At 36.9% G+C, this 16,406-nt stretch overlaps 1 protein-coding gene and 1 long non-coding RNA gene across 2 annotated transcripts; both read left to right on the top strand.

Moving 5' to 3' along the window:
- Positions 1–3,268: 3,268 nt before the first annotated feature.
- LOC125177580 lies at positions 3,269–6,949 on the top strand. The gene is made up of 3 exons (XR_007156585.1): positions 3,269–3,359; positions 6,394–6,520; positions 6,848–6,949. It is a non-coding gene; the product is annotated as an uncharacterized LOC125177580 (long non-coding RNA).
- Positions 6,950–12,413: 5,464 nt separating this feature from the next.
- LOC108675588 lies at positions 12,414–14,250 on the top strand. Its single transcript, XM_018163609.2, has 3 exons — positions 12,414–12,715; positions 13,012–13,133; positions 13,888–14,250. The coding sequence occupies exons 1-3, from the start codon at positions 12,646–12,648 to the stop codon at positions 14,029–14,031; spliced, it is 336 nt and encodes a 111-aa protein (XP_018019098.2). The 5' UTR covers positions 12,414–12,645; the 3' UTR covers positions 14,032–14,250.
- The last annotated feature ends 2,156 nt before the right edge of the window (positions 14,251–16,406 follow it).

The raw sequence follows: 16,406 nt of genomic DNA, 5'->3' as shown, positions 1-16,406 counted from the left end.
AAAAAGGAATTTGCAAATAAAAATAAAAAATTTTCTGTGTTGCGTGTGTTAACCCTAATTGCCACGGGTTGTAGTGTCACGCTACAACCTTGGGTGCAAATGATATCTGCCCTTAATTTTGTTAAGTATTTCTTAGGTGTCTACTATTTTACATACACTGCGATTATTTTAGCAGACATTAATATAGATTGTTTCCTATCAAATGCAATCTTCTAACACACAATTGTGAACTCGACTCTATTTTTTAAAATTATGAGAATGAAAGGACCGAATTTCTGGCCTCAAGCAGAGCCATCTCCGTTTATAACAACTCCGACCGCTTGAACTTGTGTGTATGTTACCCATGGGGAGGAGACTGTAAGTCATTCACTTGTGCGTGTGCCTGAGATATTGCTGGTGCATGTGCAGCTTCAGCACTGTTGCACCTGCATCCTCATTGCTATTTTCTATCAAAGCTTCTTTGATCCTATAGTTTTTTTATCTCATTGTCTGTGACTTCGTTGCCTGCTATTGAAAGAACTGCATGAAATGAAACGCATTAGTGGAGCGGGAAGCTCTAGTACCTCCCTGAAGTTCCAGCTAAAATATTATTGATCCAACACCAATAATAGATATCAGTTGAAGAGTATCTCAACAGACAAGGCTGTGAGATTCGTGGTTATTTTTTGCAGTGGTCATTAGAAACTAAGGGCGTTTCCCCACTAACCCTACGCGATTAGTGTTAAACTGTTTCTGCAGTCTCGTTTCCTGCGTTCTGATTGGCACGCATGAAATGAGAGACACAGTCCCTTGTTTCCTGCGTTCTGATTGGTTTTCCAATCACATGACCGTCAGTCATGCGATTGGAGAACCAATCACGTGAGCTCGGTCACTGAGCTCATTTGCATTTAAAACTATTTGATGTGCAGTGACAGCCTTCCATCTTAAGCGTGCAATGTCTACATCGCCATGCGTGGAAAGTGTAAATTTCATGACTTATTGTTAAAAATAGAAGCTTATCGTGACTGGCTTGCTCGCCATCCCAAGCATGAAGGTATGGCGATATGTACATTGTGCTTGAAAGACTTCGATGTGTCAAACTCAAATATTTGGGAAGCAGCTTTGAGAAGCCATGCCAAAGGCAGCAAACACTTCAAGTTAGCTAAGCAACACAGTGAAGTGAGAAGCAAAGCGCAGTTACACGTTTCCGATTTTTGGTCTGCTGACAGCAATGCAACTGCAGTTTCTTGCTGCAAAAGTGTATCACTGAATAGTCCGTCGCAAAAGTCAGCACGCATCAGTGTCTGTGTCTGCCTGCTCTATGCATTTACACGTTTGCTAGTTATCAACTTTAGGAGATGATAGAATATGCACGGTTACTCTTTCAGTCATGCTAAACCTGTCGTATAAGAGTCCTGGAAAATTATACTGATGATCATGGAGAGTCCTGGAATTTTTTTTCTCAATATTGGTATGCACCCTGTACAAATCTTATAACTGATATTTGATACACTTCTACCTGTCTAATTGATCTGAAATTTTGCACAATTGCATAAAGTCAGAGACAATGCATGAATCAGTTGACAGAATAAATAATTTTGAAAATTTACAAAATTTTGATATCTTGAAAAAAGTTAAAAATAATTTTTCTTTAATATTTGAAAATAAAATTATAAATTCTTTGTACATGTGTAACATCCAAGAAACTGGATTCTTCAGAATTGTTGTTTTAAAAAGTAATTTTTAAATGCATATTATTTAATCTCCCAACACCTACAAAACATTTTGTTTGACTTATTGAAAAGCCAACAAGAATCTGATTTATCAAACTAATTCTTTGACATTCAATAGAACTTGTTTAATATTGAAGTAGGTATACATTTTTAGATTTTCTTGAATCCTAGATGTTGCAATCAGTTGTTGTTACTTCATTTCTTATAGGTATTTAAGAAAAAAATCTTTTTTGGAAAGATTTACATGCAATTAACAATGTTTGTTATTCAGTTTTGTTTTTATTTTGATTTAAAAATGGCAAAGGCTGTATGCACTTGTGGCTACCAATTTGGTCAGTTTTTTACCTTTTAGTATGACCAACCAGTCAACCACAATAAGGTTAAGCTGAGTGATATTCCCATTGTAGCCTCTCTGCTCATACAGTCATACTCAATAAAAAATTAAAAAATTGTCTAAACTTTTTTCATTATCTATAGACAGATTTTATGCTAAATAATTGTAGTTATATATCATTCACTATATTATAATGTCTCTTGTCCAATTTTGTCTATTGAAGCAGCATCAGCACTAGAAGTAGGTAATGTAGGCTGCTAAAACCATCTGATAATACCATCAAACGGGGTAACAAGGGATGGTTTTGAGACTTTTTTGTTAATAACTTCTTACCATGAAACATTTTATAAACAAGTTTGAGCTCATTTTAAAGCTCTTTGCAAGGGCTATCAAATGGCATCACTGCAAAAATTCCATATGCTATTCGTAAGGTGCCTGATGCAAAATAAAAGTGTTCTGAATTGCCCCTGGGAACGGGGTTATCTGGGACACTTGAAATAGAACTCAATTTTTATAAACAATCTGCCAGAAGCAGTGTCCAGCGTGTGCTCCATGTGTGCCGACGACACAAAAGTTTATAATTGAGTGAAGGATGCGTCGAATAAAGCGCAATTGCAAGATGATCTTGACAGTTTAGTTAACTGGGCTGATATCTTACATTAAGTTATTATGTAGGTAGGATTCCTTACATTATTATGTAGGTAGGATTCACTACATTAAGTTATTATATAGGGTATATAGCTTACATTAAGTTATTATGTAGGTAGGATTCCTTACATTAAGTTATTATGTAGATAGGATTCCTTACATTAAGTTATTATGAAGGTAGAATTCCTGACATTCCCTTCTCTGTCTCTCTCGTGTGGGCAGCCGACGTCCCATCATCCCATGTAAGCAACCTCTTGTTCGAGTATCTTTGTTACTGTTGCTTTTCAACTGTCCGTCCATGTCATTTTGTCTCTTTGAGATGCTAACGCTGCTTCTTTCAAGCCAGCTTCAGCGGGCTGGACATCTGAGACCTTCCGCCCCTTGTGGGTGATGATTAACTTGAGATTTTGAATAACTGAGACCTTCCGCCTTGCTGGCGATGTATAATTTGACCTCTGGTGCAAAATAGCTTGATAGCTGAAGCACTAGCAAACCATCATACTACTACTACTCGGTGTCAGAGAAGCTGTAATTCTCTCTAGTGTAATTTAATGATGTTATTAATTTTCAGATGTGCTTATAAAAATTATGAGAGAGGCAGACAGGTCGTGCCTGGACGCGAGCGCCTTCACCCCAGAAATGCGCCTTCATGCCCCCCACATGTTGTAAGAATTTAAAAGCACTGAAAAAACCTTACAAATTCACCATATATTAATTTAAAATAGTCAAAGAAAGGTTAATTATCATTCCAAAAATTCAGAGAGTACAAGCATAATCTGAAAGGAAAGCAAAATTTATACAATAGCTTACAGCCTAAGTATTGGAAGGAAATGAACCAAAGTTTATGAAAACCTAATGATTGAAATTTCAAGTATTTAGGAATTGTAAGTGTTATTGAGGTTAGATTTTATCTTAAAATATGCAGAAAAACCTTACCTTAGTTACGCTTTCAGTTAGAACTTGAAAATGTTAATTATTAGGTTTTTCATTCATTGTTTCATTTATTCAGTACTTCAGTTTTAATCTTTTAAGTGTGAATTTTTTTCTTTTATTATATTGGTAATATCTAAATTTTTAAATTAATGCTGGTCTCCAAGAAGTTTTTTCCTGAGGTGGTTCTCCATAGCAGTTACTATCTATATTTTTGTTTACAGTCAGAATTCTTAAGAGTTTCATTCTCTGCCATTTTTACTGGAAAAAGATTTCCAAGGGACATAAGTTATGAATGTGGAAAGGCAAGTTAATATTGTACCGTATTGATTTTACTGCCAAGAATAACAAAAACATTGAAAGTTGGTATGATGTAGTCATCAATTAAAGTGAGGGACAATGTAAGATTGATTATGACTGATTTAGAATTAGAAAGTAATGTTTTAGGACTGTAGTACTGCATGCATCATATTGAGCTTCTTCTAAGCTATTGTCACATATTAGCTGGCCTGCTATTATAAGATGTTCTTGCATGGGCCATACCTATGCCCTAATGAAAGTGCAGCGCTCTTTCAGTATAAGCATCAGTATTTATTTACATAAATCCCTCTATTTCTGTTTTCTCAATCAAATCATTTTCCCATAATTATTGGCGCTTTAATGGAATTTGGTGTAGTAATGTTCAAATATATATTGAGTAAAATTATCAAATTAGATTTTTGATATTAAACAAAGTGAAGTGAACAAATTATCACTTGAATGAATGGAGTCAAATCATCTTGATTATATTGTATTTATTTTTTTATCTATTTATTTTGTGTAAATGTCTGGTATTGACCAACATCCTCAGCTGTTCATTGATTGTGTGTGCCACCTTCAGTGACATCAAACTTGCTGTTCTCAACCGTGCCTTCAGCACTGATAGCCAGTCGCTCATCAGCCGCCCTAGCAACACGTTTGCTGGCTGAAGCTAAAGCCTTGCTAATATAGTCACCCCGCTTTGTCACGCCTTCCATAATATAAATAGAGTGTAATATAAATAATATAATATATACTTAAAGTCAACTCTGTCTTTCAGCCCCCTTGACTGTCCAAGACCAGACCACTTCTAAGAACCCTGAACCAATGAACTGATAGCATAGTTTGTAGTCAAAACACGAACTGTGACATAAATCTTTTACTTAATTGGCAGAATAGGAGCCATTGGTAGGCAGTTTACTGACAAAATCAAAATTATTTCCGTATCTTTGGGTAAATATTGGCAAATCTCTTTGCATGCAATGGCTGACTGACATTTAAGTCATCAGCATGGCTCCTAAGGTACCATGTTTTTACTTTACTCTTATTATTTTATAGTTTTTGCTCCATAATGATTGCTGTACCAAAGCAATCTTAGAAGAAGAATTGAGCAAAGCAAGAATTGGGAGCAATCTCTCAATTCTTGGGTAATAGTTAAACTTCTCATTTTACACCTTTATACCTTGATTACCATTTGTCTACGTTCCATTTGTTTTTATCAGTTCAGCATAATAATTCCAGAACATTTTGGAATTATTGTCATCATTAAATCCTCCAAACCTTGCGCAACTGGAAGCAAGGACAGAAGTAGTCACCAAGCCACCAAATCCAAGCCAAATCATACAAATGGCCACCAAGGTGATGACAGAGAACCATGTTATGAATCAGAATTTTTGTATTCCTGAATTTGCAGTTTTGATAAATAATTAAATTTTTAATAACATTGAGGAATTCTGCCCTGGGACTTTGGAGCACTTGCAAACACTTTCAAATCCATTCATATTACTTTTTTGTCTAAATGTATCTTGAGTTTCTCTGGCTATATTCTATACTATAACTATTCTTGATATGATTCTATTAATTATCTTTCTAATCTATTACTAATGATAGAGATCCCATGGCCCAAGCATCACATGCTGTATGCTGGTATCAAGTGTGTTTCTTTGCACAATACATTCAAATTGAAAAAAAAAATTACTGAAGGGAAAAAATAAGCATTGTTTTCTCAGTTCATTCTTGTATATATAATTTCTATTATCTCAATCCTTAGGTTTATATGTAAAGTAGTAATAATATGTGGGAGTTGGTATAGTGTCACTGTAGCAAACTTCATCTTTCTATGTGAGGAAGTAGAACTTCATTGTGATTTCTGAGTATGTAAAGTTCCACCCCCTAGCTGAAATTAAAGAGAGAGTAACATTTCATCTTCTTTACAAGGAGATGAGGAAGTAAAACGAGAGAATGTCAGGATGGGGATGTAAAATTTCACCTCTCATTAGGAGGATGTTAAACTTCCTGCCATCTCCTTAGGAGGATGTTCAATTGCATGTTCTCTCATTAGGAGGATGTTGAACTTTCTGCTCTCTCATTAGGTGGGCCTTGAGCTCTATGCTCTTTTATTGAAGGACATAAATCTGCCCAGCATCTCAAGAGATGAGGACCTTGATAAGTTCACAAAGTCTACCCAGCTATTATTATTTATTCATCTTCAACATTTGATTACTTGATTTTGTCTGTTGGCATATCTTTGTACATTCAAGCCATAGTGTAAATATGTTCTAAACTGTTCTGATTATATCGTATGTTGTTCTTAACCTGTGTAAATTTATTAACTTATTAGAAATTATGGGATTATGGGAGTTAAAAAAACGTCTCAATTCAGCACAAAAGTCTCTGTTTTTACTTACAGTCACTGGACGACAAGCAACCTTCACTGTATACTTGTACATGGATCTACACCTTTTTTGTCAGGTACCTCGGCCCTGGCCGCCAAACTCGTCCAGAACAGCGGCTTCGAGTGCGTCCAAGTGATAACCTCTCGACCTCTCGTCAGATGATCGGGTTCAATGGCTCAGAAAAGTGCCAGCATATCAATAAGGTGTGTGTGGTGTTCAGGTAATGAGCATATGAACAAATTGTTTGTTCCTTCTTGGATTGAATTTATATGTCATGTTTCCCTTGTGCCAGTATGTTTTTAATTTGATGGAATTAATAATGAATCGTGTTGTAGAAAGGCTGCTATTGCTGTGATAGAGTCTTGGAAAAGCCAACTTTCATTGAGGTCATTTGTCTTTGAACTTCTTCCACACTTTCCATTTAAGTTGTATTTATCTAATCTCTGCTTATTCTTTTGATAAAAGATAGGTTTCCTCTCAGATATTCAGCAATGCATACAAGTCACCTTTGATCTGCTGCATTTTCATAGACGACCTGTAAAGGCTGATGGCGACACTGCCCCAAAAGAATGGCGGTGGGAGTCCAATGTACTGAACTTAATGCCCCGGCTGCTGTCATGTCCACCTCTGCTGGTAAACTGTGGTTCTGCTCATATGGATATGTTCTGCCAAAGCGCTTGGATGATATTTATCTATAGTGTTTTTTAAGAGTAGAAAACAACTTTATAATACCAAAGCACACCTTCCAGGGTCATAGGCTGCTGGTGATCTGCACGAGTAAAAGGCGCCATGTGCTGGAAGAGCTGGGGCTGTAGATGAACATGGCACTCGAAAGGCAATGAAATAAAACATGAAATACATTAAGGTACAATTGTGAATGAATGATTCTACTGGATATTATAGCTAATGTTCTGCGGCCCTCTTCAACGTAATCACTTCTCAGGTATAAACTTTAGGACGGAGGTGGCCACTTGACAGGTGACGGGAGTTATCGCTTGATTGATGACAGAAAGGTGCCGCTTGACAGGTGACTGTGAGTTGCCACTTGGCAGGTGACAAAGAAATGCCGCATGGCAGGTGATGAAGAGTTGTTACATGACAGGTGAGGAAGAGTTGCCGCTTGAAAGGTGAGGGACAGTCTGCAAGACTCTTCCTCTCCCAGTTATGTGTACAGGATGTGGAGCATCAGCAGCTTCTGCGCCTTTGACAGGACCGCGACGTGCGGTTGCCAGGTTCACTTCATGACTGCTGATGATGTCAGCAGGACCGCGACGTGCAGTTGCATGGTTCACTTCAATTTGTGTGGTTCTCAGGTACACTTCATGACTGCTGATGGCTTCGTCAGGACCGCGACGTGCCATTGATAGGTTCACTTCATGACTGCTGACACCTCACCTCACTTCATGACTGCTGAAGGCTGTTGCAGGCCAAAACGTTTCAGACTATTATTATAAAATAGTTGAAAAAATCTGTTGACAACGAGTATCAATAAACACAGTGTTTTGATCTTAAGTGTTCACATTGTGGCTTGAAATTGCTAACAGTTCTATTTATGATCGCTATATTACTAAAACAAAATTTTCTGCTTTATTGAGACTCAATAATGCATATAGTTCATATAATCTTGAAATAGTGCATCACTAGGCTCTGAAGTTTTATTATTTTCATGACCCCTTGGACTAAGTTGTTCCAAAGCCCTGTTTTTTGATGTAATGTTAGGTCTTGTTTAGGTTTTATGTCTGTCTTAGAATTTGACTTATAAAATGAGTATAATAATTTTTAGATTGTCAAACTGATGATGGAGCTGGACTCCAAAACGTTTTCAATATCAATATGGTGAATTTGCTTGGCGTTTTCTTTGCTTTTAAATTCCTTGTAGTCTTGAAATCCCTCATATCCTGCGGAACAGCTGAAATTTAGAAGCGATTTAAACCTACCATCCATTGAAAAGATTTGATCAAAAGGCTAGTCTAGTCAAGAAAAGTATGAGAATAGGCAACAGGCCTATCCAGGCCTATTTTCCAATGCCGAAGATACTATACTATGAGAACCAGTGACAACCATTCATCATTCTTTATAAACAGGCGCGAATGACTGGAAAAAATTTGTTAGAGCTCAGCAAGACATATATCAGCAGCATGGGGACAATTTAATGAGATGAAATGAACTGTACTCACCAAAATTGAGCATCAAGATGGGATTAGCAAGCAGAGGTGTGGATCAAATCATGCATTAAGAAGTCTTAAGCTGGCTTTTGAAGGTCAGCAAAGAATCAGGTGCAACAAGGGAATTTCCAATTCAGCAATCAGGGGTGCAGACAAACAAAAGTGCATTACATATGGATTTGCAAGATTTAGGCCTTATTAAGTTGTACTCTGATTAAATATTACACCAAGGGAAACAAGATACATGATAAACAAGGTGAACAGGACAGTGAAAAGGTAATGAAATGAAACATGACATACATTAGGGTACAATTGTAAATGAATGATTTATATATTGTACAATAAAGCTAATATTCTGTGGCCCTCTTCAATGTAACTACATAAGTAATATTTGAATGTAATTTATAAATTTGTGATTGAATAGAGATGATTTTAAATCTGAATTAAATTTATTGTCAAATGATTTAAATGTAATTATTTTACTATTTGTGGCTGCTGAGATAAATTGCCAATTTGACACCAAACTTTGATCAAAATTATTGAGTTGATAGTATTTTTTAAATAGCCATGAATTGTAATGAGTAACGACTAACTGACTTCAGCAGGTTGCTCAAATTGATGTGTTGCAGGTTGAAGGCCTGTCCTTCAGACCCTGAAGCAGCTGAAGCTGAAGAACCTGTCTTGATATTGAATTTTTTTAATTTAATTTCAATTCAATTGAATTAATATAATTTTTTAATTCTTTATTAAATTTGATTTAACTTTGAATTAATTTCATTTTAATTTTGTAAACATTGTTTGTTGGCCAAAAAACTTTCATGTTGTATCCGTATCCTATTAATGTAATATGGCAATATCAGAATAGTATCCAATCTCCCTGATTTTGTAGATATTTCGCTCAAAATTTAATTACTCGATGTGTCTCATAACTTGAAAATGAACGTTGAGACATCCAAAACATTATTACATATTAAGAGTGTCCTATTGCAATCTGATTTTGTTACAACACTTCTCTTTAACTTCACTTCTTGTCTGTCTGTCTGTCTGTCTGTCTGCTACAAATCTTAGAATCAAAATTTAACACACTTCTACTTATCCTATCAATCAGAAATTTCGCACACTTGCGTAAAGTTGGAGGATGCATGAATCAAATGATACAATAAATTATTTTAAAAATTAATTTTCTTTTCAATAATAAAAAAATTTGAAAAATAATTTTGTCATCTTCAAACAGAGTGTGTACCAATCCTGGAAAATCTGGAAAGTCCTGAAATTTGATTTTTCATTTTCCAGGCCTGGAAAGTACTGGAATTTAATTTCAGATTATGGAAAATACTGGAATTTGCAAATAAATATATAAGGTCCCGTTCCATAGGCACTCGTGCTGACTACAGAGTCGGTTTAACCGCGCCTTGTCTCGTTCATAACTCGAATGGTTGAGTTCGGCAACGTTCGCCGGTAAGTGCGCCATGCCGGTGCTCTAGTTACTCGTTAGCCTTCAACTGGTCAAGATCGCTGCCATATCTACTGTTCACTTTTATCAAACTACATAATTTTCCTTGATAAATTACCGTCATAATTATGGACAAAAAGGGAACGCTTAAACATAAAAATATCACTTTGGAGACTAAGCTTGAAATAATTAAGCATTTTGATAATGGTGAATGAATGTCAAAATATGATGAATTTTAATATATAATGAAAAAATATGATGAATTCTAGTGAAAAAAAATTATTATGTAACTTTGCTATTTTTGAGGATTCATTATAATTATTCCCATATATTCTTAAGTTTGATTAGCGCGGTTTTGCTTAACACGGTAAAACTCGGGGATTTATTAACCGCGTTAATCAAGGGATTGCTGTACCTTGAAAATCTATCTTCACGAGTTAGAATTGGAGACACTGTCAGAGGCCTGTGAAAATTGGGGTCCTGCACTCAGGCCTGGGAAAATTGGGGTCCCGCAGGGTGCCATATTGTCCCCAGCTCTGTTCAATGTAATGCTTTCGGATGTTCCCACCTCCACTGCCGTACGCCTCATAATATATGCTGATGACCTGACATTGGTTGCTTCAGCATCCTCTCTGCAGTCAGCACAAAGGAACATGCAACAGTACCTCACGCAGTTTTCCTTGTGGTGCAACAAGTGGCATTTTATCCAAAACCCTGATAAGTGCACATATCAATTATACTCCAGAAGTCGCACATCTCCACAGATTGTGCTCCAAATGTGTGGATGACCTATCACCTTCTCTCAGGAGAAGTGAGTATTAGGAGTGATATTTGACTGCCCCAAATTGAACTTTGCTGCTCACGTGTCAGCAGTTTGTGCTGACTGCCAAAGGCACCTGAATGTTCTCTGGACTCTGAGTGCTTTAAAGTGGGGTGCTTCTAGTCCCCTATTGAGGCGTGTCTAGGTGGCATTTATACGCAGCAAAATGGAGTATGGCAGCAGCGTCATAAGTGAGTTGCCCTCTTCCAGCATGAAATTGCTAGACCGTGTACAAAGTAGTGCACTCTCCCTCATACTGGGTGCTCATCATACCTCGCCAATTTTATCCCTGGAGGCAGAATGCTCTCTCCCACCACTTCATCTCCGCTTCTGCTTCCTGTTCATGAAATGGAGTCTTCATTATGCCTACTCTCCTATACAAGCCAAAATACCTAGCCTGCTGGGATTTGACCCCAACTGTGCCCAGAACAACTTACAGCCATTTGCCGCTCACACACGTTTTTTGTTTCGGTCCATTGGAATTACTATGCCTTGACAGGTGAGAACCTCAGCATTCTCACCAATTCCTCCCTGGGTTTCACTACAAAACCAGGTATGCTTTGACCCCAGTAGTGGCCTTACTCTGCACCGTGGTGATAACCATCTCTCAACTATGACCGTGGCTTTCACATTTGCTCTACCTTTTCCAGCCATGCACTCTGAATTTCAATTGTTGCGCAATATCTTTTCACAAAATGGCTTTCCATCGCACCTGGTGTTAACCCAAATTAAAAAGTTTATGTCCAAGCAATATACTGCAGTTGTTCCCAAAGGTGACAATAGGAAAATTGTTTACTGTTCTTTTCCCTACTTTGGCCCTGCATGTGAGGCTATGTCAAAGGAATTAAAAGTTTTATTTGCTAAATATCTTCCGGATGTAAATCTTCATGTGTTGCTAGTTAACAATCTTAAAATCAGCTCGTTTTTCAGGTTTAAGGATACCCTACCTGTTCTTTCAATGGTCACTAGTTTACAGATATAGTTGTGCACAGTGTGCATCAGCATACGTTGGTATGACGTCATGCAATTTCTATACTTGGCTGGTTGAGCATAAGGGCAGGAGTTATAGGACGGGGAACCTACTTGCACATCCACCTCATTCTGCTGTACGTGTTCATGCCGAGCAGTGAAACACCTCTGTATCCAATAGTGATTTTAAAATTATAGCTTCCACATCCGGTGTTACTGATCTATGCATTTTAGAATCCCTATAATTATTCAAGCAGAAGCCTAGTCTAAATGCTGCTTTTAGCTCCGTTCCTCTTGAAATAGTAAATAGATAGGCTGTTTTCTAGTGTTAATTTCATGTATTATTTATTTATTCTCTGTTTTAAAACCTAACAGTGCCTTTTACTTTACTAATTGATTGTATTTGTGTTTCTAGTTCTGACTGAACTTCTTCTGAACTAAATTTTGTGAACTGATGATGGAGCTGGACTCCAAAACGTTTTCTCTTGTAAGATATGGTGAATTTTTGTGCTATTGTTTTTGCTTTCAAAATCCTGGTTAACTTGCAATTTAAGCAAACAAGTAATTTTTTATACAAAATATTGTTAGCAATATTTTGGTCCAAAAATATGGTTTTGATGTGTATGCTGTAAAATTTCATGTCTAATTAAGATGGTTTCTATTTCTGTTACATATGACACATTCAAATGTAGCCAAGTAGTCTGCATCATATATTGATGATGCTTGCATATAACAATCAATTATGTGCTTAAGTAACTTGGGGAAATGGATTTTGTTGCATATTTTATAATTAAAGCCTACCATGAGCTTTGATTACTCTTTACAATTTCCTGTATCTCACTAGTGTTACTACTGTTGCTACCAACAATATAAATTAAAAACTTCTACCTCCGTGATTCATAACAAGCATCACATTTGGCAATGGTGCCCATTACCCTGGAGCAGAGCCTCACTCAAGCATCTCCTGGTGACAGCAAAGTAAAGTCAGAAGGTAAGCAAGATTTCATGTGCCTTACTAATCAGCTGTTATTATGCAGGGGAGGGACTGAGGTTACATCAATTTATTTGATTTAATTTGAAAAGTGTATTTATTTCCTAGGAGTTTCAATACTAGACTTGATGACTATGTATGTGAATTTGTCACTTGAGTCACACTCATCTGAGTGATATCAACTTTTTTTTTCTATAGCTTGCTTGTCTCATTAATTTAGTGAGCATTATATATACTATGAGATATCTTGCTCTATAGCCCAATTGTACCAGTACACCAATGTACATATTTTTCAGCCTTAGAAAATGTTGATCCTCCACCAGTCCTCAAAGTTTCTGCTATCTACATCAAGGAGGAACTTGAGGATGGAAATGAAGAAGTATACATCAAAGAGGAACCATTCTTATATGGAAATGAGGTAGATGGAGTTGATGCACAAATAGATGTCTAGCAAAGCATAAGAAATTCCTGCATAGATTTCCAAGAAAAAATTGGCATGATGCTATAATCAAATGTTCAAGTTAGGCATCAGAAAACAAGTCCAGTATCAAGCCAAAAAGAATAAGCAATAATAATATAGGTAAGAAGTACCCTCATCTTGATTCAATAATTGGTTAGACATTCTGGGGGATTTGATCCATGGTTACTCACTTTAGGTCTGCTATTCTATTTCCTAACTCACCATTTTCCCTGTAGTTATCTGTTGTAAAAAAAAGAAATGTGATGGCCTAACCATATCAATGAATATTTAAGAAAAGAGCCAAGAATGGCAAAAAATAGTACTAAAGAACCTTCATGTCAATTGATACAAGTTTTTAACTCGAATGATGCAACATCAGTACAATGAAAATATAGAAGTGCCTGCAACATTTATTCATGTTAACTTGAATTAATAAAAACTTACTAAAAGTGTGTACTTGGTTTTGAAATTTCCACTAATGTTCATATATCCAGTTAATTTTGTAAACTTGCAAGTGATATATTTGCATTATTGAGTATTGACATGAAAAGACACTTTATTACCAGTAATTTGTGTTGCTACCACATTCATGTGCCATTAAAAAATTAGGAACTTGGTGAGAATTCTATGAGGAGTTGTATATTATATCCTTCTTCATTGAATGCATGCATCACTGCCAGTCATAGTAACATTGTCCTCCGCATCTTCCCAGTCATGTTCAACAGCACCTCTCAGCCCTGCACCTGTATACTCCTCTTGTGTGCCATGCAAGACGGAAGCTCAAGTTGAGGCTAACAGCGCCCTCCCAAAATCATCACAGAACATTTTTGCTCTTTCTACAAATCAGGTAAATTAACTCAATTTTCGTAAAGTTGGAGGAATAGGCGTCCTGTTCTGACAGGTTTTTATCAATTATTGGATGACAGATGGTTTTGTAGGTTTGTAGTAAAGTTTCCTAGTGTTGTCCATTTGATGTTCCCAAGAGAACTTATGTCACGTTTTGCTTTTTGAGGATTTTGCTGTTGCAGTTTTGTGTTGGGAGGCGAAACTGAGCACGAGATCAAAGTTTAGGCCAAGGATTTTTGGGTTGTATTCAGTCAGAAGTTGAGTTCTTGGCTGTGTGTGGTGTGAGAGTGAGTGTTGATTTGGTGTTTGATAATTCAGGTTTCAATTTAAAATTGAATGCAACTGAAATAATGTGAAGTTAATGTATCTAATTTTACTGGAGTACTAACTTGCATTGCAGTTTTGTGTTTAAATTTAAAGGGAAGCGTCTTGGTCGAAAGTTGAAAATTTTGGCCTTTCCATTTTGTTAGCTCATTTTGTATCTGCTTAATAAGCGCATCTAATGCAGCAAACCGCATGCATGTGCAAGCTCTAGTTTTTGCATAAAGCAATTTTAAAAATGTAGAAAATGAACATTTTTGAACAATATTTACAAAGATTTCTTTAAATTAAATCTGTATATATAGATCATTATTCATGCTAATTGCAAAGTGTTTGCACCCGTTTGAAAGCTACAAACAAGATGCATTCAACAAAGCTAATACCATGGAGGTACATGCAATAATTTTTGTGTAAGGCAGTTTTGAACTTTTAGAATTTTTTTTATTTGTTCTTTTATTTATTTTTTTATTTATTTTATTTTATTTTTTCATTAATCCATTGTACTTATTTGTTTCTTTTAATTTTCTTTGCTTTCTGTTAATTAAACTTGATATTTATTTCACTAATTTTATCCATTTTATCCTTATTAATTGTCTGTTTTTTTTTCGTGTGTGTTCTCTCTTTGTTTCAGATTTTCACTTTCAGAGCTGTTAGACAGTTAGGTCTCAATTAAACCCAGTTTAGGAAAGGGGCTTTTATGGACTAGTTTCCAGTGCTCCTATAAGAATAACTAAAAAAAAAGAATGAGAGGTTTGGATTCGGGTTGTAGCTATGGATGGCAACGGATTCTGTTACGGGTTCTGCTGATGGACAGACGTGTGTCTTTAGTTGTTCGGTTGACGGTTGTTAGGGTACTTGACTGTCGACGTCAATCATTCGTCTTCCCTGATAATTTGAAGAGACTTGACATAATTGTTTTTTATGGGCCTTATTTCTAGCAAATCACATATTCATACATTCTATTTAGTTTTCCTATTTTTTTGTTTGCTACGGTACTTATTATTTTTTTTGCGTTATTATTATTTTCTTTTTTCGTTTGCCACCCCTGAGCATGTGCTGCCATGGGCCATGGCAGAAGCGATAGGATAGGGTTGGCTTCTCCTGTCATAGTGGCGGCTAATTTTGATGGAGATCACGGCGTCAGCGGGATCAGCCTGGTAAGAGTTCCTACTTCTGATCTTGTAGAGGAAGACATAGCTCTGATGGAACTTGGAAAATGCAAGTGCTACTTTGGGTTTGGTTATCTCTGCAGGCAAGAAGCGGGAATGCAATCCCGGAGAAGTAGCCAGCAGTGATGATGACATTGAAGTCTTTTGACATCCTAAGAGAGTTGCAAAACGTGTCTCTAACCCTCATTATCATTCCATACTCAATTGAAGGTCAAAGGTTCTCGCCTCTTAACGCGCAACGTCCTTGTCTTTTTTAGTTATTATTATTTTGGCCCTGTAATTAAGTTTATCATGTGATGGAGCTGGAGAGCTCTCCTGGTTTGAACACCATAGGGGTAGGTGACACTTGTTGTGTGGGTAGTGGGGGTAAGTGGTGAAGTGCCTGTAAGCAAAAATCATGTTCAAATTACTACAAATGCAACACTCCTTAGTCAAGGCAAGGGTCTTACAGACCTAATCAAACCAGTCGGTCTAAATGCTTGCACATTCCTTCAAAATCCTGTCAAGCTGGCTTGAGGCCTTGGAGACTCTGCCTATGGCAGACATCCTGAAATGAAGGTGAGAACAAATTTGAGGAGAAACTTGGTAGCAGTAGAGTTTGCATCAATTTCTAATTCAGACATGAGCACTCTCCTTAAAGTCACAAAGGTTGGAACCTGGCAGGTCACTTGCTCCCAACCTGGTACTGACACTTGTATTAGTGGAGTGATTGGTCCAATCCACCCTTCAGTGTAAGTCTCTGAACTCCTGGAGTTGGCTGAGTCAGGCTCTGTGAAGATCAAGGAAATTGTATGACTTCCGTGCCATTGTCAGGGAATACGGGCAGTGAAGGTGGTGTTTGAAGGCAGCTTCCTGAGGCAGTCTACATAGATTATCTGCGTTACCCAGTGGGACC

The sequence above is a fragment of the Hyalella azteca genome, unplaced genomic scaffold, assembly GCF_000764305.2.
Source record: "Hyalella azteca isolate HAZT.00-mixed unplaced genomic scaffold, Hazt_2.0.2 contig3295, whole genome shotgun sequence".
Lineage (NCBI taxonomy): Eukaryota > Metazoa > Arthropoda > Malacostraca > Amphipoda > Hyalellidae > Hyalella > Hyalella azteca.
This window is presented reverse-complemented; position numbering and strand designations above follow the sequence as displayed.